At 39.4% G+C, this 23222-nt stretch overlaps 1 protein-coding gene across 2 annotated transcripts in view; it reads left to right on the plus strand.

Moving 5' to 3' along the window:
- Positions 1–5593: 5593 nt before the first annotated feature.
- LOC100723257 (ethylmalonyl-CoA decarboxylase) overlaps positions 5594–23222 on the plus strand; it is a 28986-nt gene continuing 11357 nt past the window's right edge. Inside the window, exons 1-4 of one of the 2 annotated variants that reach the window (XM_005003119.4) lie at positions 5594–5782; positions 5982–6233; positions 15892–16110; positions 19496–19638. In XM_005003119.4, coding sequence (XP_005003176.1) covers positions 15894–16110; positions 19496–19638 — 360 coding nt within the window. In that variant the 5' untranslated portion in view covers positions 5594–5782; positions 5982–6233; positions 15892–15893. The remainder of the gene's footprint in view (positions 5783–5981; positions 6234–15891; positions 16111–19495; positions 19639–23222) is intronic. The other variant, XM_005003120.4, reaches the window with a different exon arrangement.

A 23222-nucleotide genomic window follows, 5' to 3' on the forward strand; every position in this document is an offset into this window, starting at 1 on the left:
TAAAATTTCATAAACTAAAATAAACCTCTCCACCTTTAAGTTGCAAAAGTCATTCATTTACCCCAGCAATGACTGAATCTTTATTATGTGAAATTTTTTTAGTTGGTAACATACTTTAATTTTTGTATATTCAAAAATTTTGCAGTTGTATTTAGAAAAAATTTCTGTCACTAGACTTTAATTTTTGGTATAGGCATAAATAAATGATATACTTTCTCATAAAAGGTAGTTTATATTGGCTTATAGAAACGTTTCACATTGAATTGATTTTCTTTAGTTAATTTGTCACAATTTTCTAGTTCAAATCTCCTATGCAAACTGTATTTTTTTGTTTGTTTTCTTAGTTTTTTGGGTTTATAGTTTGTTCTGGTTTTTGAGACAGTCTTGGTATGTAGACCTGGGTAGTCCTAAACTCACTATGTATCCCAAGCTGGCCTCAAAGTAGAAGAGATCCTCCTATTTCAGCCTATTGAAAGCTGGGATTATAGGCATGAACCACCATGCACAGCTGCTTGTATTACATCTGCTTGTAAGCTTTTAACTGTTGTCAAAGTTCTAATGTTTTTTATTAGAACTTTTACCTAAAGAGATGACAGATTAGACTGCATTATGAACTCTAAATGCATTTAGCCTGAAAGTCACTCTTTTCTAATCTCTGATATCGCTCAATTTGATGAGAATTGTTTCATGACACTGAGCCCTCTTCCCTGTGGAAGTTAAGCTGGACCTGTTATGACCGAAAGCTACTTAAGCATTGAGGGACACAACCCAAAATGGTTAAGCATTGCCTTCATAAATTTTGTAAAAAATACTGGAGAAAACTTTGTATCCAGATGGTTTTTTGCTCTTTTCCCATTCCCTAGTGTTGTTTAAAAAGTTAAATGGTGCTTTGCACTCAAGAATAAAAGCCCCTTAAAAAAGTTCATTGCAGGTTCGTAAATAGCATTCATGAAAATCAAATGTTAATAATGAAATTTTAATAAGATCTTATCATTAGGGTTCAAGTATGTAAATTAGTAGAAGCATCTTTTGTTCAGAAGGGGACACTTGAGGTGTAAGAACTATCATTATTCATTGTTTTTCAGAGTATGACATAAACATCATGTGCTTGCTATAAAGTATTTGCAAGTAGGGACCGAAATTTGTGTCCTTACCCAATGACTGAGGACCTTATGAAAGACACTACAGCTCAGGAAAAGCACATACATACACATGTTCACAGGAGGCAAACAGCAGGAAGGATACTTAAAAGGGTTCAATCTCAAACTCCAAACTGGAGTACACATGGAATTTTACTTTTTTTCTCTTTGGTTCAATTTAGTCCCCAGTCTCTCAGTTTTGCCTGTACAGGGGCCAGTCTTAATTTCACATTTTAAGAATTGCTACTCTTTGTACAAATGTTGCTGCAGTGTTCTAAGAGTTTTACATAATTGTGCAGTTTGGTGAGATCACTTCATAATTCAAAAACCCCAGGATAGTGACAAGCCCTGCCTGCAAGGCTGGGAGTGTAGGTCAGAGGCAAAGTGCATGAGTCTCTGGGGTTTGTTTTCCCTCAGTACAGTTAAAAAATAAAATACAATAAAATAAGATTCCTGAGTGGAGAACAGGATATAGAGGAAAGAGAGAAAAGAAATTTAACAGTGAGTCCAGTAAGAGAGGATAAGAAAAAGCATAATTTCATATGCAATTACAAAAGTGCAATTAAAAAAGTACAGTCTACATTTATCCAGCAGTTACAAGAGTTACTAGATACTGACATGTTAACACTACAGTACATTAGCCTTTGTTCTGTCGGTTAGCAATAATGCTATTACACTGAATGAAAGAAACACAGGTCTTGGCTGAGCTCTTACAGTCTTCATATGCCTGTCTTTTCAGGATATTTAAATATTCTTTCTGTGGTTTATTCTCAAAGTCCACTCCAATTAAGCAGATCTAATCATTGGTGCATACATATATGTATGAAGGGTACTTTATAACAAGAAATAAGGAATAAAAATGGTCATTATTTTAGACCACTAACACCACTGAAAACTTTCTGCAAATACCTGGCTACCTCCAGTTAAACTCAGATAGCTATGGATCCAGGCACTACTTAAATAGGAGCAGAAAAAAGGGCGGGGTTTTTCTTTCAAGTTAAGTGTCAGCACTAAAAACATGTCTCCTTTTGTGCCATCTTCCTAACAGTTCTACCAGCCATAAAACTTCTCTCTCTTCCAAATTAGTTATGTACTTTGGTCTCTTTTGATAGTTTTCAATCTCTTTTCAAACATTTTTCCCAACTTATTGGTAAATTATCTGAGAACAGGCAATTAATAAAACACTTGGAAAAAATGAAAAAAGATGAGACGGTATCATCCCCACACTTTATTCTGTATTTATTTTAAAGCCAGTATCAGGCAGCTACACACACACAAGAGAACAAAGGTTACAAATGCTGTTTGTGCTGGCCACAGCTGCCAAGCTTGGAAGGCTGAAGCACAATACAATGGTGGATAAGGTCATCAGCTTTCTGTTTTTGGAACACAATTCTTGCCATAAACAACTCAAAGGATAAAAAGCCTTGATTAAGGTTTATGGCTCCTGGTTTTAGAGTTTTCACCCTCAGGTGGGTCAGGTTGGGGCATAAACTTCACAGCTAAAGGGTCTGGTGGAGGGTGGAGGAAAGCTGCTCACGTCATGGTGGCCTGGAAACAGAGACAGCTGGAAAGGCCAGGAGAGATACTGCAATCCTTGTTTAATGACTGAGTTTTCTCCCATGGAGTAGGTCATTAAATGAATTGGTTGCTCAGTAAGAAATCGTGTATAGCATGTTCTTTACAACATTCAGAACAAAGAATTAGTGAAAGGAAACTCCAGCCTGATGACTTTGCTTTTATTTGTGTAACAGCTGCCCATGGTATGGTAATGTATAATAGACCATCAAACCACAGCACTGTACAGTAATCAGCAAAAATTATAGTACTGCATAAACATGGCGTACTGTACCATGAAGACATTTAGGCTCTATAAACAAGGTGTACAGAACTGTACAAAAAAAAGTGGAGTCATAAATTCGAATACTCATTAGACAGGTGTGTTGTTAAATAAGGCATGTCTGTACTCTTTGAAGCTATTCCCCAGTGACCTGGCTCTTTCACCTTAACCCACTTCCTAATACCCCATCAGCTACAAACTCACCAGTGTGCTGACCTATTGAAGAGTTAGTTTCCTAAGGATTAAATCACCTTCAGAAAGTCCTACCTCTTAAGATACCTGGGAGACATTTTAAAGAGTTCGATCACAATAATAAACAAACCTAAGGATGCAGACCACACATCTAGGCTCTCCATCACTCTGAAAACCTAACAGATTATTTTCTCAGAATCACTGTTTATCAAATGAGCTTCCTTTTTGAGTATAGTGGGTTAATTCAAGTATTTCATAGTAAGCTGGAAATACTTCTAATGACTTTTTCCTACCAGTACTACCAAACTAGGTTCCTCCTTCTGCATCATATGCAATGCCTTGCTAATTCCATACCTCTCATTAGAAATAGAGATTATGCCTTGTTTATTGACCTGGACAGCTGTTTGAACTTACAATTCAGGTACACTCTTTAGACATGACAACTCATCTTTTTTTTTTTTTTTTTTTTGGTACAGTTCTCAATATCCTGCTTATAAAGCCTCAATGTCTTTTTGGTATACTATGCCTTGTTTATACAGTACTATAGTTTTTGCTAACTACACTGCACAGTCCATACTATAGCTTTATGTTGTTACACGTTACAGTACTTCATGTAAAAGTTATACAAATAAAAACAAAGACATCGAGTTTCCTGACCATTTCTTTGTTCTGCATACTTACAGATAATATGCAATTCCTCATTTAGTGACCAATTCATTTAATTACCTAGTCACTCAGGAAAGGCACTCAGTCATAAAATGAGCAGTCCCTACAGCCTATTGTATTTAGGCACATTCACTAAGCATGCTGTACAAATAAACACTATTTATTGAAAAGAGAAATGTTTTCAATATATGTATTATTTTTGTAATGTCTGACACTGAGGAAAAATTACCTATCTGACAAATTTTGGATATCCAGGCAAAACAAGCAACGTCATGCTTGTTTCGCCTGGATATCCAAAAATATGTATGATTTGCCTATTTTGATGCAGAAGGGAGTGATTTGGCATAGGTCTTATGAGACTTGTTGTCAAAGGGCAAGAAAAATTTCTCAGTGCATTCTTTTTGGGGGGCCCACTTTTAAGGACTACTTGCTTCCAACAATTCCTCTGGTGATGATAAAACTGATGCATGTGGAGGAATGGAACGCGGTCCCTAAAGGAGGCAAATCTGTAGAGTTCTCATTCATACTTTATCTACGTCAACCACTGACTTCGGGGGACACGACGACCCCAGTGCAATCCCTGCACTCTGACCACACTCCAGCACGCCTCCCGCGGGGTGAAGCCAGGCGCCTAGCATGACCCCGCCACCCTCCCAAGGGCTGCCTCAGCAAGCTCAACTCACTGCTTTAACCAACACTAAAGGGACTAAAGGGCTCAAAGAGGATGCTTTTCTATGTCCCTTGCTAAATTAGGATCCGAGAGCTAAACCCTTTACCTGCAGTCAACTAGACCCTGGTTTGGCTTCAGGTTTCTGAGGCAGAACAAACACTGCGGGTCACCACCTGTAACCTACGCATCCCTTTCTCCTTTTTACTTGTCAGAATACTGAGCACCTACATTTCTCCTTTTCCTATTAAAAAAAAAAAAAAGTTCCCTCTGCGGAACCGAAATAAATTCGGCTTTTTCTCCCGACTATCGGGAGTGGCCGGCTAAGGTCTGTCTGCACCTCAGCTACATGACTGATGGCGACTCCCTGGAACCCTAATCTCAGCTCCTGTGCCAAGAGGGTTCCAATTATAAAGTCCTACCTTACATTCAGGATCTACACAGAATATTGCATTTTTGAAAAAAACCACAAAATACCCATTCTCTCGTCAATACCGACGATATCCAAAATGAGTTTGGGTCTCGCCCTAAATTGTCTTCCCTGCTTCCGGTTTACCGTAGAAGGGAAAGCAGGACTCAACAGCCCCTACCTCACCGCGAAACCCCAAGACAAGCAGAGATTAGGCTTGGCAAGGCCGGCGAGCGCCTTCACCTCAGAATCCTTAGGAGCCGGCTCCTGTCTCAGCCTGGAAAGGCGCGCAGGGTTGGGGGCGGGACTTCCCAACACCTCTGGAAGCCAGGGTACCGCGCGAGCCTGAAGCCAGGAGGGGGCGGGACCGAGAAGCGGCCTGGGAAGGTCGGGAAGCGGAAGTGGATGCAGCGGGGTGGAAGAGGATCTTCGGAAAGCGGAAGTGACCCCGGAAGCGCCACAGCTGCGCGCTGGCGGATTCGGACTGCGGGATGTGCTAGGTACTTAGCAACGCAGGCCTGGAATGTCAAGCTGCAGTCGATGCTAGCATCTTTCCCGACGAATTTCCAGCGCTGAGCCGCCCGTCGGAGCCCCAGGTTCGTCTTGAAGCCCTGGCGCAGGCGCAGTACTGTCCGCTTGTGAGGCCCTAAGCGCCGCGCGCAATCGCCCTGTGCTTTGGGGGGCGGGCGAGGACCCAGTCTGCCAGGCAAACGCTCCGTCCTGGAGCACTGTGAGCTCACCGTACTGACTCAGGCAGCGCTACCCGTGGTCTATAGGCTCCTTCACCTCTGCGTGTCCTGCTTGACTGAAACATCCCCAGTATCAATTGTGTGACGCTGCCAACTTCTCAGAAAGTGAGCCACACTGTCGCGGTATGGGCGCTTTCTTTCTGCGTGCGTTACTATTTTTCTGTGCTGCAGTCCATCTATGACTACGCACATAGGCGAGGCTGTAGATTATTAGAGCCAGAGGTTGAAAAGGCTGAGGACCAGGAGGTACCCCCATTGCCACTGCTGTCCTTCCTGACTTCCACGTCTTAGAACTTAAAGTGCAGCTCTTTTGTTGCCCTAGGCGCTGCGGAAACACAGAGGAACTGACAAGGCCAGAAATACCTGCAGAACCATCAGATGAAGACCTAGCACTTGTGGGACAGATACGTGTGGAGGTGGAAGTGTCATTAAGAAACCTGGAGGAGGAGCATCGACGTAAAACATCCCATCTTGAGAGTGATTTGCCAGATGAGTTCTTAAGGAATCAGTTCGGGCACGGAAAGAGCATTTCAGGGAGGGAAAGCAGCTGTGGACAGCGCCTGGCTTGAACTGGGTGAGTGGTGGGACCCATAGTCAATGAGGGGCTTGGTTTCCGTTCTGATTCTTAAGTCATTGTGGGACATTTAGTCTTTAGGAAAGTCATTATTGGCAAGTAGTATTCATCAGGCCAGGTTGTAGGTACTGCAAATGTCATCTTGCAGCTAAAACTGGACAATTCCGTTAAAGAAGTAATTAGGGCAGTGAGTGCGCTCAGTAACGGTGTTTAGAGGAAATAACTTGAAATTACTCTGAGGAAGAACAAAATGAGGTAGGTAGAAAGACTGTGTATCCTAAGGCTTAGCAAGAAATGTGTAGGATTTGAAGATCTGTCAGGGAATAGAGTGCAGGTGGCCTATAACAACTTGAAAGATAATTTATGCTGTGCCAGCCTGAAATCAAATTGAAGCTTGAGAATCAGACTTTATATTGGCAGTCTGAAGTGAAGCACTTTTGACTTTTTTCCTTGTTTCCTATCTGCCTTGGCCTATTGTTTCCTTATTAAGTATGGATTCTGAATTTAATGATTCCAAAATAATGGATAAATAGGAAACGACTTTTAGTGGAGCAGTTAGCTTATTTTCTGTTTACTGAGGGAAGCTGTTATTTTATCACCTTTGTAGAACTTGAACACAAACTGGAGAGTGAAAACTGGTCTCAGATGGTCAGGCAAGTTCTCCTTTCCTCCCAGTTTCCAGCCACTTGGCAGAGAGTTTGCTCAGCTGCACTGAAACTGCTTTGTAGTGAGGCAGCAAGGCAGCTTGCCTGACACATTTGAACATTTTTGCTCTTAAGAAAATTATAAAATTTTAAATACCTCAGGACCTTGCAAAATTGTAATTCTTGGAATAACCCAAATATATATTGTTTATCTAGTTGCACTTATGGGTTCTGAATCTTAGGCTTGCTTACTTGAATTTTCAGATGCTACTACAATTGAATAATGGCTAACACCTTTTTTCTGCAGCACTGAATTCTTGTGTACCTTATTCTCTGAATTGGGATTTAAGATGAGCACCTGTATAGTAGGTATCATCAAATTAAACCTTTAGAATTGCACTTCTTAACTGTCAGCCTGCACATCTAGCACGACTAAGTACTGTGTGTGAGTTTTTCTGGTGCTGGTACAAACAAGAAAACTTGAGAGAAGGGGAGAAAAGAAGAAAGATAGAGGAGATAGAATGAGAAGAAAAAAAGAAGAAAATATGTAATTAGTAGAAAAGAATACACCAGGTAATGTACTTGCTTTAGAGAAATCCACATTTGAGAGATAGGTCAAAGATTATAATGGAAGATAAATTAGAATTTGTTAAAAAATGAATATACCGGGCCTGGGAGTTAGCTGAGCAGCATAAGCACCTGCCTGGAATGTGCCACATCATGAGTTCGATCCCCGGTACAAAAAAAAAGGAAAACAGATACACATTGAGAACATAATATTAAGTGAAATAAATAAGTCATCACACAAGCTTAACTATCCATAGTTTCCCTCATTGAGTAATGAGAAGTACACATAAAGAGTAAAATAAAAGATTGATGAATTAGGGATATAGATTTTTTGCATAATGAGAAAGGGTCCAAGAAACTGAGGTTGAGGGGTCTAACTGGATTCAAGATGCATGATGCACCAAATACCCACAGTGAATTTAATCATTACGTGGTGCAAACATGAACTAAGAAAAAAATAATAATAATGAAAATCAGGAAAGGGAATCCAGAGGTAGAGGGAGGGAGTTCGGTGGGAAAGGGAAGGGAAAGAATAAAAAGAATCAAGATATATGAGGTACATAAAGAAAAAAGATAGGTACATGAAACTACTCCTAAGGTGAATGTAAACTTCATGTACTGCAGGCATGTACTCATAACACTTTTAAAAAGGTGTCTAATGGGGGCTGAGGATTTAGCTCAGCGGCATAAGCACCTGCCTTGCAAGCAAGTAGTTGTGAATTCGATCCCCGGTACCGATAAAAAGGAAAAAAGACCAAAAAAAAAAAAAAAAACAAAGATGTCTAATGTGGCAAAAGATTATTATTATGTTGATAAGTGTTTAATGATTTAATAAGTAGATGAAAAGCTGATAACGTTCATCCTAATTGCTATAGTATAGACAGATCCTGTACAAATGAGACCAGAAATAAGTTGTTCATTGTTATTCCACAGTGATAATTAAAATACTGATGAGTTTATAAGGCGTTCCTCTTTATTTTCTTGTTCAATTCTTTGTTCTGTTCCCTAAACAGAGCATTATGACACACAGGCAAATTTAGTTTTCTAAGTAGCCAGCTAGGCCTTTATCAGGTTTCTTTTCCATTTTTGTTTGAAGTCATGATCAGTGTGGAGAAGAGCAGCAACTCTGCCCTGATTACTTTTCTCCATTTAGTTGGCTCTCCGTGTCTGATTATCCCCTGAGTAAAACATGTAGAGCATAGCATCCACATTAAAAACAAGCTGCTGGGGAGTCTGTGTTTGGCTCTTTATGTAGGCCTTCCAGCTTTGTGAACTGAGCTGGTGAGTAACCTTGAGAACAGATTTTCCCCTAGGCTAGAAGGACACCTGAGGAGTGGAAAACTGGAGGGCGAGGGGAAAGAGGCCATGTTGGATACATCGAGTGTGTTAGCGTTAAAAAAACCATACAGGAAATCTTTGTCCTCCTTTCTGAAAGGGAGCAGAAACCCAGGAACCTAGGACCAGCAGTGGCCCTGTGGCAGGCAGACAGAGGCCTGGTTATAAGGATAACTATCTTTGGCCAACAACTGTGACACCTGAGACACACAGTCACACTTCTTAGACTTGCATTTCTTAGAAGCCTGACAGTGAAGTAATTTTTTTCCGTGTTGTAAATGTAAATCTCATCATTAAGCAATGATGCCATGATACCAGTACAATGATAATCACATTCTGTATCATTTAGTTTTACAGATTTAATTGTAAAAGTTTTAATCAATTCTGTAATGGAGTTAAGGGACTCACTTAGTCTGTCCTATGTTCTTACAATATCAGAACAATATTGGGTAGTTTATAAAAAACAGAAATTGCCCCAGCATGTAACATACACTTGTAATCCCAGCCATTTAATCAGCTGAGGCAGGAAGCTCATTTGAGTCTAGGAGTTGAGGGCAAAATACAGCGGCTTTGTCTTAAAAACAAACAAAAACTGCAGAACTTGTTCTGGAGGCTGAGGAATCCAAGATCATCTGCCAGCATCTGCTGAGGGCTGTCTTGTGCTTCTGAGATGGTGCCTCCCTTGCTTCTGCTTCATGGATGAGGAACACTGTGCTGTCACATGATAGAGGACAGAAGGGCATGAGGGACAGACTCCACCAAGTCCCCTTGTAAGGACACCTAACCCTAAGGGATGAATGCAGAGCCCACAGGACTCAGTTTTCTCCCAAAAGCCACACTTCTCATCTGTTCCACTGAAGTATTTATCAGTGAATTTTTGAAAGTACAAACATATTCCAATCATCATGTGGCCTCATGTCTGTTTGTTTTCTAAATTTGTTTCTGGGTAGGGGTTTAGGACTATGTAATTTTAATGCTGTAGTACGTTAATTCCAACATCATCTTTTGAAGAAGTGATACTCTGAAAACTGCAGAGCTAGAGTATCTTAAAGTTTCCATCTACTACTAGCTTAGCCAAATGGAAATAACCAAAACAATTTTTAAAAAGATGATTTGAATTGGTTTTCCTTATGTTATTCCTCTGTAGACCCAGTAGAGCTGGTATGTTGCTTGATTTTATTTTTGTATTATTTGAACTCCAAAATTTAGAAACAAAAAAGTAGCATAGTCTATGAAGTTACTGATATTTCAGGTTACTCATACCTGTAGAATGTTAGACTACATAATAAAAATTTTACTGGTAGGGAAAAAAGACCCTTTTTAATGCAAATCTCTGATGGAGCTTAATAAAAGGAGAAACTATTTTCAATTAGAAAGTAGTTCCTCAAATTGATTGTAAAGGGGCTGGGGATTTAGCTCAGCGGCATGAGCACCTGCCTTGCAAGCAGGCAGTCGTGAGTTCAATCTCCGGTACCGATAAAAAGGAAAAAGACAAAAAAAAAAAAAATTGTAAAAATTGTAAAACTCTTATGGATACCACAGTCCCTTGTGTAAAATGGTACAGTATTTGCATATAATCTATGCATAGCCTAGGTGTAAGCCTATATTACTTATAATGCCTAATACTATGTAAATGTTGTATAAATAGTTAAACTGTATTGTTTAGGGAATGACCACAAAAAAACCCCACATGTTCAGTCCAGATATAATTTTCTTTTCCATCTGGTGTTGACTCGACTGCAAAACCTGTGAGTATGAAGGACCAGTTGTATTTGAATTGTTTTGCTTTATGTTATACGTATTTTTTCCTTGATGATACTGAAGGTTTTATTTAGTGTAAAGATGATGTATTTCTCTCCAAAATAGGAATTCATCCCTTTGAATTGCTATAAAATAATCCCTTAGCAACTACATGTGTCTATATTCTTAGATTCCATTATATGAATTTCTTAGCCAAAAAACCCTATTCAGAAGTATGGTTTCCTTCCTGTCCCATGTGCTTAGCAACTAATTAGGTCTTTATTTTTTTAAATGTAGGTAAACTTATAGCCATTATGTGCTTGAAATAACTTAATAAACAATACTATCCATTTTTCAAATATTTCAATATTAGTCTAGTTTATCTATCTTCAGAGTTTGTCTTTAAAAAAGCACAGAAAGCTTCAGAACTTCCTTTCAATGATGTGGTTTGACATAATTTCCTATTTTTCCCGTGACCTTGACTATAGAACTGGGTCTAGGTAGAGTAAAAGTAGAACTGAAAAAGAAACCAACAATGGATGGGAATGGGAGTTATGATCACAACAGAGCTTATAAGCAAACTTTAGATAAATCCTGTTGTGAGAATATAGGTCTGGTTAGCTAAGTTGTTGCAAGAACTCATTGCTTTCATTTCTACATAGCTCTGAAATGTTTAGTTTACATTTCTTCCACAGAGAAACCCAAAGTATAGGAGATCTTGGGACTACTTATTATTTACATGTAGATAATTACTGAAGAAGCCTTCAGAAACCTTGGGGATTTTTTTTCAGAGGAACTTCATACTGCTAATTGGTAATTATGTTTCTCATAGACTTGAATATTCTGCCTTTATTAATTTATTTTTCTTCATGTTCATTCTTTGGGTGGTGCTCAAGCATGACAGGGCCGTTATTTTAAATATGCTCATTTTCTATCAGATTGGATGCAAAGATTCATGCTTCAATGGTGTGAATAAAGAGACTTGGTTACTATGCAGCATCTAAGAATAAACTGAAGTATCTTAAAAATGATCTGAAATATTTAACAGCACTGTTCTATGTGCTTGAACACAACAGAGCTCTGAACAAAGGACTTGTCTTTGCATTTAACTAGTGTAGCGATTTTCTAACTGTGTTCACTAAGTCTTGACCATAATTTCTGAAGTGCCTCCTTTTCATAGTCAGACATTTTACTTCCCCTGGAAAATCAAGAAAATAGCTCTTTGAACTAGGCTGTAATTTGGGGAATGGAACTGTCCTGGTTAAAGAGATTTTTTTTCAATGAATGAAAAAAATACTTGCAGAAAAATCAAGTGAGTCATTTGTTTACTTATTAATTTATTATTAAGTATGCAATGTAGTAATTGATTATTTTTGGCATTCTATCTAGGGCGATACAGAGAAAGTGAGACAGAAGACAACGATTAGAGAGGCCTTTAATGTAGGCACAGCAGAGGCTGCAGAAAGGCGGGTGTCGGGGTGCTCTCAGTGGGAACGAAGAAGTGGAACTACTATTATCAGTTTTGGTTGAGAGAAGAGTTTGGGACTTGGGAAGAATGACATATTAGAAGCTGATTTGAAGGAGCATCTGCCTGTGCAAAAGAGCAGACAGATTTATTAGAGGGTGAGGGTAGAGGCTTGAGTGGTTGTGGAGTCTTGCGATTGGAGAAGGCTTGCACTTGCCAAAAGGGAGTGGGAGGTTTATCTCTGGAGTGAGAAGAAGAATATAGAAGTTACTCTTGAGAGATAAGTTTTTCTCTGGGTCCAGTACCAAGTAGAGCAAATGTCATGTTACAGATAGCTAAGCCCCAGGCCAGCAGAATCTGTGGGTAATATTGAATAGTGTTGGATGGCCACCTTTGATGGTCATTCCTTGTAGCCTCCTGGGTCTTCAAGAGGCTTTAGGCACCTTAAAGTCAGGTTGTACCGACAGAATCAGTAAATGCCTTGTCTGTCACTTTTCAGATTTTGTAGCTAAAACTGATGATGGGATGGGAAGATTTATACAGGTGAGGTACTCCATGGATTTTGAAAAGGAGTCTAGAATTGGCAAAGGTTAAGATACTCAAAATAACTAAATATTTAGATGTTTTACAATTTTAGGCTTTAACTACTTTCCTTGGTTGGTCAGCAGTTCTGTTTACCATGTTGATTCACTCATAAACAGAATTTGAAATGGGCCACATAGTACTTTCAGTATTTTTGACTCCATACCACAGCCACAGATAGCTAGTGATTTTTTTGAAGGGAGAGTACAGAGTAAATCTGTAAAGATTGTGTCATTGCAGGAAAGAATAAAATTATGTACGTTGAAAGCAGATTCCATCATAGGATTTAGGGTGGCAAGTTAGAGCACTTCCTTTTTCTTGGAAAAGTAACATCAAGTACTCACTTTTGGCTGTTGGCCCATCATAAGACAGGGTGGCAAGTTAAAAATGCTGATTTTTTTTGAAAAGTAACACCAATCAAGTGTTTTACTACTACGCTTATTCTTGGATATTGTTCTCTAAGAATATAGTGACTTTGTCTTTAAACTATCTAAAATACATTATAGAATATACTATCTAATATTGTATATATTTATTAAGTCATCTTGAGATTTAAGAAATACTTTGATCTCATCAATATCGTGTTCAGAAATCACCTTAGAAGATAATACTTGTAAGTGCATCTGTTGGAGAGATTGCGTCCTACTTTGTATTCTTAGTTCCTTAAATAGGACTGAGTGTTGTGCTGAGACACTTTGCCAAAAATGTCACTTGAAGGTAAAGCAATTTAAAATAAAGAATAGTGTATTGAACCTTCTTTCTAATACTGTTTTATATTTTCATAGCTTTACAGCAAGTTCATGTGTTTCCATTTGGCTATACTTTCTCCATATTTTCCTCCATTAACCTGTTGGTAAATAACTTTTATACATGGAATACTTTACTAGGGTCTGGTAAAACAGTGTGTGTATCTCAAGAGAATTTGCAGAAAATGTGCTTCTACTGAGAAAAAAAAATGAACAATAAAATTAAACTGATATATGGAATGTGTTAAATGGGCCACAACAATATCATGGGCTAGGATAAATAAAGGCTGAGTGTTTCTATGGAGGAAATCATTTTTAGGTGGAAACTTAGGAATTCAGTTTTTAAAGATGATTGGGAGTTTTGCAGGTCAGTGGGGGAGGAAAGGATTTTCTAGGAAAAATGAAATGATACAAAATACAATGGTAAATCTGTGGGACCTGGTTAATTGAACCCCATGTACATTGCATAAAAATGTCATGAGAAAAAGAGAGGCAAGATTTAAATACCAGCAAAATCAAAGATAGCTTTAGACTTGCTCGCTGGAAACCTTAAAATTGTAATATCCTATTTGGATTATAAGGATATCCAGGAGTACATTTTGAATTGGAGATAAAAATGTGATAAAAGTTACACTTTTTAGGAAAGCTATGGGCAGAAGAGTGAAAGATCTCCCAATAGGTCAGTAATAAAAAGGGAAATAGAAAAAATAAACAAAATGTTTGAACAGATACTTTTACCTAAAAATTATATGCAGGTGACCCATGAACGTATAAAAATGGGTGTTATCTTCACTGTGTATCATAGAAATATAAAATAGGACCATAATGTTACCTTACAGTAGAATGAAATAGAAAACACAATGAGAAGTGATAAGGTTGTAAAGGAACAGTGACATTCACTGTGGGGATGCACACTGGTCTGACTATTCTGGAAAACTTTTTACCCAGATCTTCTATGACTGAGGGTGTTTGGTCATTTGGCTCTGCGCATGTATAAGTGAGAGAAAAAACGAATAAGAATTTTCACACTGACCAGTTTGAAAATACCATTGGTTTTAAAAAAACCAACTTGCAGAATTCTTCACTATTTAACCATTTGTGCATGCCAGACTGCAGCATACCTAATCAGCTGTTCGAGTGCTAGATATATATGAACCAAAATGCATCCATATTGCCCAAAAGACACATGCCAAAAGTATTATAGAAACTCTATTTGTAAGGCCAAAAATTGAAAATAACCTGAATGTTGTTAGCATTAGAATAGATTGTTGTGTATTACTGTAAATGAATACGGGAATGAGAAATAGTGGACTATTCAGACTCTTTTTTCACATGTGATCACAATAATGCATGTTAAAACAAACTAACGAAAAAAAAAAAAACATAGCCGGGCTTGGTGACACACTCCTGTATCCCAGCACTTGGGAGGCTGAGGCAGAAAAAGCATTTGCAAGTTTGAGACCATCCTGGACCACAAAGTGAGCCCAAGGCTAGCCTGAACTGCATAGTGAGACCTTGTCTCAAAAAGACTAAAACAAAAAACAGCACACACAAAAAAAAACCCTAGAGGTGAAACCAGACATAAAAGAATATATTATTAAATTGGTGTACATTTCTAAAGCAGGCAAACTAGTCTTGAGTGTTAGAATTCAAGGTAGTCATTTCCCCTGACATGTTGCAACCAAAAGGTGGCTTGAGAGATCTCTGGAAATTCAGATTATACTCTGTCTCTTGATTTGGAGGTAACTTACTAAAATGTTTTCTTCTTGTCAGAATTCATTGAACATAAAATGCAAATCTGTTACATTTTATATGCTTTGTGAATGTAACTTTCATCTCAACAAAAATATTCACATAGGGCAAAAAAAACTAATGGGCAGAAATAAGGTTATTCAGCTTGTGAACATAAAGAAAGGAGAGTAACAGAACTTTGAAGAAGATGAAATCCAAACACATTCTTATCTTTTTCCCCATTTTTCTAAGACTCTTTCCAGCTTTTTGCATGTGAGTATTGCAGAAGGCAAGGACAATGCTGAGCATCAAATCTGATTGTGAGATTGTTCTTGTGGCATTCTGCCTAAAAACTGTCACCAGGGGACATCTGGGCTAACTGGGCTAAATTACAGTGAGTCTTTGAAAAAGCAAAGGTTGCCAGGTAGAGGAGTACTGTCATGAGAAAGAGTGTCGGGTTGTGAGGCAGCCTGCCTACTTTGTGCAGTGCTGTGAGGGCTGGGGCAGCAGCACATGCTCTAGCAGCCTTCCTGGCTGTTCATTCCCGGTATGTGCACCATCGTTTTTTCATTCTCTCTCAGTGATGTCCTGAAATGATATACTTTGTGAATTATTTGGTTTAAGAGAGTGTGCAAGACAAGCAACTCCTCATTGATTGTATTCTGAAAGGATAGTTTTGTTTCATTTTCATTTTCTTTTTTGTCCACGCTCTTCCCATACTCTTGGGCTCACATGGCTTTCTTTCCTCGGCATCTGGAGTAGCTGGGACTGTGGATAAAGGCCATGATTCTCTGTGCCTAGTAACACAGGTCTACTACCCTGAACAACTGTGTGCTTCTCTTTTCCAGAAATGGCAAACAGTCTTTTAAAAACATCTCCGTCTTCAAGGACAAAAGTACTCCATCAAGTAGGCTTATCTCTGTATAATACCTTTCATGGCTTCCATGAGGAGGAGGTGAAGAAAACACTCCAGCAGTTTCCTGGTGGGTCGGTCGATCTTCAGAAAGATGACAGTGGCATTGGCATCCTTACTCTGAACAACCCCAGTAAGATGAACGCCTTCTCAGGTAGGCGAGATCTTTCTTTTCCTAGATAAAGAATGACACTGAATTTTACCTGCTGTCTCGTGGATTTAGTCCTTGCCCTGGTGACGGAATCCTGCCCAGTCTTGGCAGTGCTCACAGAATTCACACCAAACAGTACTCTGTAATGTGAACCGGAAACACTTTTACTAGTTAGTACTATTTTAATGCTTTTAAAAATTCATGAATTTGGATGTTGATAAAAAGGATGCACTTAAATCAATCTTAACTGTGTTTGCCTTGAAATTTATTCACAGCATAAAAACTTTGTTTTCAGCTAATGCTATTTGGAAACAAAAGGAGGTTTCAGACATTTCTCTGAAACTAAAGAGAAAAACCTGTACATAAAAATTATTCAACATTTTTTCTACGAATTGACTTAAGGCTGTCATTGTTAGTTGTCCTCTTTTTGCCCCTAAAATTTCTTTTACTAAAAAGAAAGATTCTCTTTCTATTTTTTAGCTTTCTTTGTCAGTTTTAATTGGCATATGTAATCATATATTTATACTTTGATACATGTGCACCATGAATACTGATCACATCATGAGATGTTAATATTTCTTTGTCTTGAAAGGCTTCAAACGTGTCTCTTCCATGTACTTTTCAAGATATAATGATTATAACCTATAGTCAAATATAGTGCTGTAGAAACTAGAACTCATTCCTGGGATAGGAACATGGCGCTTAGTATTTGTTGACTCGTTCCCAATAGCAAATACCTTGGATTTGCTAGTCAAGTCTCTTAGCATGGAAAGAATTTTATCCTTAAAGAACCTGAAGAGCCAGGGTCTATCGTCATTTGTCACTTTTGCTGAGGCTCAAATTTGAATCATGCTACCGTTTTACACAAGAGTTATGAGTAGCTTTCCAACCCTCATCCTTCATACCTGAAGCAATGCTGATAATTTCTACTTGCCTGTTACATGCTTCATGGCAAGGGTACATTATTTTCTTTGGTAACATTTGAAATGCTGGACTCAGATATTGCAGTAAATTTTAGGTGTCTAACTTAAGTGTACTGGTACCTACAGACATAATTCATTAAACTGTTAACTTCGTAAATTGCCAGAAGTATTTATATCAAAGACAATTTTTCTTCTTAATCAGATTTCAGAGATATTTCTCTATATGAGTGCTGAGCAATAAAATTATAATGTGAGACACAAATGTGATCCACACATGTAATTTTAGATATTCTAGTGGCCACCATTTAAAAAGAAGAAACAGTTAATTTTAACTGTGCATTTTAATTTAATTTAATTTAATTTAACACAGCACATCCAAAATATTACTCAAGAAGTGACTGCTGTAAACTATTATAAATGAGATTTTTTCATTTTATTTTCATACTAAGTCTTGAAACCTGTTATTCAGCTCATTGCACATCTGCATGTTAGGCACCCTTCATTTGCTCAGTAGCTGCATCTGATTAGTGACTACTTTAGTAGACAGGGTTGCTCATACCTTTGATTAGTTTAGGGAATAAACTCCAATTTTACCATTATCCCCGATAAAATAAATTTCAAAAGGTAAGAGTGGGAAGACTATCCTAGATGCTTAAATTAGATCAGTTGTAATTTACTTCTGAATAGTTACTAGTAATACTTTTTCTTTTTGGTACCAGGAGCCAAACTCAGGGCCTCTACTTGCCAGGCAGGCGCTGTGCTGCTGAGCTGTGTCCCCAGCCCAGAAATAACCTTTTATTCAAATGAAAACCAATAGTAACCCCTAAAATTAGTAAAATCAGAGTTGCTGGGCTGTGGGTAAACACACTTGGTTAGACTGAGTGGGGACAAGAGGAGTGAGCCCCAAAACTCTTATTTAAAGAATACCCCATCAGATTCTCTGTAAGATTTCCTCCAGCTGTCAAGGTTGACTGTACAAATTGAAAAAATGAGTTTAAGATTAACTACTAGTACAGACTTTCTAGTGCCCAAACCCACCTTTACTTTTTAGAAACTAAAATGTACATAATTAAAGGTCCATATTTCTTTAAATGTATGTCTTTTGGTTTCCCTGCTAAACTGAAAATCGCTTCAGAACAAGATCTATATTTCTGTCGGGCTTGGTGGCTCACGCCTGTAATCCCATTACTCCGGAGACTCATGCAGGAGAATCATTGTGAGTTCGAGACCAGCCTAGGCTACAGGGTGAGCTCGAGGCGAGCCTGAACTGCATAGAGAGACCCTGTCTTAAAAAGACAAAAAAGAAAAAGAAAAAGAAAGAAAAGACCTATATTTCTAAATTATGTAAGACATCTTTGGAGAAGTTTTAAGACATTTTGATTACAGTCATAATTAGCAGTTGGGAAGGTTAACTGGCTGTATTAGTCATTGTCTAGCCAATGACCATTTATTGTAGAACCGTATACCTACTGGTTATTTTTAAAAGGCAAAGAAAATAAAAGTTCTTGACTTTGTGGGATTTGTTTTCCAACATTTAGTTTACGTAGTTTAATTGGGCATAAGAGTAAGTTTTAGAAACTAACACTGCAAATTTCATTCCCCCCTATGCTTGTTATATTGGCTTCTGAAGCATTTCCTAACAGTGGAAAATAAACCACATTGAAAATGTTATGAACCGTGGGAACTTGGAAGAGATACTGACAGCAATTTAAAAATCATAGTCCCTACTGTTCCTGTTTTAAATTTGTCTGCTTATAAGGAAGCTTGAATAGAATTTGAGGTGATCTCAAGGTAACAATCTGATATATAAATTGTATACTTACTAGTAGTCTGATGAATCACTTCTGTAATGGCCCTTTGGGCTTGCTAGAGCCACTTGATATCTTGGAACAGGGTGTTTACTGCCCCTTTTGTGAACTGACATGCTGTCATTGTACTTCCAGTACGAACAAGCTAGGAATGTCACTTTATTCTGTGCACTCTATTGTAAGATCCCATAAGCATTATAAGATCCATAAAGTTAGTAGTTGAACAAATTCATGTTGACTGAGACATCGAGTGTATCTTACTGTAAAGTTTGATTTGTGTTTTTTCTTTACCCTAAGAAATAATTTTTCCTTATCACCATATCCCATGTGGTCCAGTCCAGTTTCCCTACCCCTAAGATATGTAAGATATGTACGGTGCATTTTTATATTTCTGTGTAAGCATAAATTTACGTGCATCTTTAAGGTAAGTAGAGAAATGCAGACACTGACAAGCTTAAACTTTTAAAGCAGGGACTGTCATAGGTTCCTCTTGTGTACCCCATTGGGCCAGCACAGCAGGCATTTTTCTGAAAAGCATTAGTAACTATTTGTAAAAGACTTGACCTGAGACTTGACTGATTATAGTGTCTGTGTGATTTCTGCTTTTCAATCTCAGACTTTTTTGAGTTTGTGATTTTGCCCTTCGTTCCCTGGTAGGTGTCATGATGCTACAACTTTTGGAAAAAGTGATTGAACTGGAAAATTGGACAGCAGGGAAAGGAGTCATTGTCCGTGGAGCCAAAAACACTTTCTCTTCAGGGTCTGACCTGAATGCCGTGAAAGCACTGGCCACTCCAGAGGTGAGGCCTTGTGGGTTACACTGCCTTAAGGTGCGCAGGCCAAGCAGGAGTCTGGACTGCAGGGTTTCTGTTCTGCCTATGTAATTATTAGCATGACTGAATCTTTGGCCTCTGAAGCAGCAGGGCTGTGGTCCTTGGTGTCTGGAGGAAGTGTAAAGAGCCTTAAGGAGAGGGATGTAGGGGAACAAATGATGCTTTAGGCCTGTGCCGTAGGCCGCCTGTGAGGATCACTGCTGTGAGTGCTTGGACACAGCTCCTCCTCGGCTTAGCAGTGCTCTCTCAGCTGGGTTGCTGCTTTTGCAGAATGGGATTCATTCTCTTTCTCTCTCTCTCTCTCTCTCTCTCTCTCTCTCTCTCTCTCTCTCTCTCTGTCTTTCTCTTTCTGTCTGCCTCTATCTCTCCCTCTCTGTCTCTGTCTCATGCTGTGAGTGTTGATCCTGTTAGTTCTCCTCAGCTCCCACTGTCTCTTCTCTGTGTCTGTTAAATTTTTTAAAATGAATTTTTAAATTTTCGAGTAGTGTTGGTTGGATTTACAAGAAAACTACACCCATAGCAGAGAGCTCCATATACCTACCCCACACCCAGTGCCGTGTATCACTGTGCTGCCTTAGGTCTGTCACAGGTGATGAACTGGCAATGATGCTTTACTGTGGCTAAGAGAAGGATTTACCTCACAGCTAGATGAGGAGGAAGAGGGAGACACTCTCCCGTGCACATGGCGTTAGGAAGTGTGTGCCATTCTGGATAATTAGATGTCTAGTTTCATATTCTGAATAGAGACAGTGTAGAATTGTGAACACTTAGGAAATTCATATTTATTAAACATACTTAATAATTGGTCATCACTGTATGTTAATATTCATGATCGTATCTGAGAGTGTGAAAGGACAATAAAATCAGAGCCTTACTACACTGAAATACATAGTCCTATGTACAGAGGATACATTTATCTCAAGGTGACTTTTAAATTAGCACGAAGCAGAAAGGGTACGGTGCATGCATGCAGAGCCTACAAGCCAGGCTTCATGCAGACTACAGTTGGCCATAACTGGGTGAGAATCGTGGATGGCCTTGGAGTCAGGGGACCCAGTCCCCCTGAGCTGTCCCTCCCCGCCACACATTCCGCGCTCCCCACTGTCGCCTCCCTGCAGATTTCCTCTCCCGTGGCTCCTCTTTACTCCACATGTGGACTCTCTAGTCACAGATGCCTCACCGGCCTCTGCTCTTGGGAGAATTTGCTTTGTTTTCAGAAGGCTGCTGTACTTGGTCTGCATGATGATTTTAGTAATTCAATTACATTCCCCTCCAGCTGTGGCAAAATGCTTGAAATTGATGATTACATGGATTTTTAAAAAAATAATTATGTCAGTGTTTTTGCCACTGTGATTTTTCAGATATTGGAAAATGCTTATTAATGATAGTTACCAAAGATCAACAAGACGGAGCCTAACACAGTGAGAGCCCTGTGTGCCAGAGCAGCATCTGCACTGCTCCACGTCCTGTGGTGGTCGCTTGGCTTTCACTGCAGGTCTGTTTCTTTGCAACTGGTCTCCTAAGCAGTTGGCTTCTTTCTGGTGTTTTTAGTCCTGATGAGCAAGAACAGAACTGACCCTGCTTCTGTGACACAATTCTTGGTTGAGAAGGCAGAGTCCAGGAGGCGACTAGCAAAACTCTCAATTCACCCTGAAAATATACAGGGAGTGGAAAAGAATGCAGTGTTTAAAAGTGTGATTATAATTCAGTTATAAAATTAGGATTTCAGCTGGAAGTGGTGGTGCATGTGAGTAATCCCAGCGCTCAGGAGGCTGAGGCAAGAGGATAGTTGCAAGTTCAGGACCAGTCTTAAAGAAAGAAAGAAAGAAAAAAAAAAAAAGAAAGAAAGAAGAAAGAAAAAATTGGATATGATGCCACAGGTGTTCTGTATGCTGTAACAGTTCTCCTTTTAGAGGGAGGAAGCAGAGACCACCTACAGGATACAGGGAGATGAAAACTGCTGATTTCCAGCGAGTGGGCATGAGGCCTCAGGAACAGTCTGGCGGGTTAGACACCTTCAAGAGTCTTACTCTAGCTTCAGGACAATACCCTCCTTTGTCCCTTGACCTCCTATCTCCTCCATTCCCCTCTTGGGGGCACATTTATATCTTTCTCTTTTTTTCTCCCATTTTTTGAGACAAGGTTTTGCTGTGTAGTTCAGGCTGGCCCTGAACTCACTATGTAGCCCTGGCTGGCCTGGAACTTGAAGTGATCCTCCCATCTTAGCCTCCTGAGTGCTGGGATTACAGGCATGCACCACCACACCTGGCCTATAATTGTATCTTTCTAATTTAGATTTAAATCAGCAGTCATTCCTCACTCTATGAATTCAGAGCCAGTGCTACTTACATGTTCTCCTTCATGCTGCTAGTAAGCGATAACACTGCCATTTGCACTCAGCCTCTTTCTGGCCAGCTGGCTTTGCTGAGCTGAGTTGGAGGTGCTGGCAGGGTGTGAAAATTGAGGAAGGTTTTAGTGCTTCACAGGAAAGGCACAGTCAAAGGGGAACAGTGGGTGACACTTGCAAGGAAGTGCCTCTTCCAGCGCAGCTCTGGAAATTCTTGGGGCGAAGTGGTGGAGAATGAAGGGAAGAGTCAGGGAGCAGAAAGCTGAAGTCAGGTGGTGCCCTCTGTCCAGATTGGAGCAAAGAAACTGCTCAAAGACCACAGCGCATTTATTTATACTTTGGCAGTTGGATGTCATGTGGTACCACCTGCCTACCAGCCTGTGTGCTTGGTGTGCCTTGGGTGCCTGGTGTTCTCTGGACTGGAGCAGCTTGTTCATGGAGTTTACCTTGGCACACTGTGTGGATGACCGATCTCCAGCTTCATCCGCTCACTACAGGGAAGGAGCTGTGCTTGGGACAACGAGAAGCATGGATTCGCTTGTTAACAGTAAATGCATTAGGGGATTCACTAAATAAGAGAAACCAAGGAGGAAACCTAGAAAGGAAAACTCAGTAAGAGAATCAAGGGTTTAAAATCTCATTACAAACTAAGCTAGAGGAACAGAATGAAGAAACTGTCAAAGGCACTGCCTGTTAGAGCGAGCAAGAACAAGATGGGGAAAATAGAGAAATGGTTTAATTTGCAAGCTTAATATTAGAAATATTCGAGGGAAATCGATTTAATATGCAATCTTAATATTAGAAATGTTCAAGGGAAATCTTTTGGAAGAAGGCTGAAGGCCAAATTACACGCGTTTCAGAAAACCTGAGTTGAAAAGAGTAGGCAGTGTGTTCGGGTTCCTTTTAAGAAGAAATGCGTTCATTTGTAGAGATGCGTAGATGCATAGGAAGTACAGAAATTCAAAGCTTGTTACAACACACCTTCTCTCCTCCTGCCTTCCTTCCTTCTTTCGTGTGTCTGTCTGTGTGGCAGTAACTCAGCACCCTTCTCCCCACTATTTCTCCAGTGCAGCTCCACTCTATCCTCACCCTGCAATCGACTGTCCTGCCTGCCTCTCTGCTGCACCTCATGCCTAGCTGAGCCAGGGAGCCTTTGTATATGCAAGCAGAGTCAAATGCAGTGTCCTTTGTGTTTCACACAGCA

Source organism: Cavia porcellus, unplaced genomic scaffold (assembly GCF_034190915.1).
Source record: "Cavia porcellus strain 051 isolate PalLab524CR breed Dunkin Hartley unplaced genomic scaffold, mCavPor4.1 scaffold_22, whole genome shotgun sequence".
NCBI classification, from domain to species: domain Eukaryota; kingdom Metazoa; phylum Chordata; class Mammalia; order Rodentia; family Caviidae; genus Cavia; species Cavia porcellus.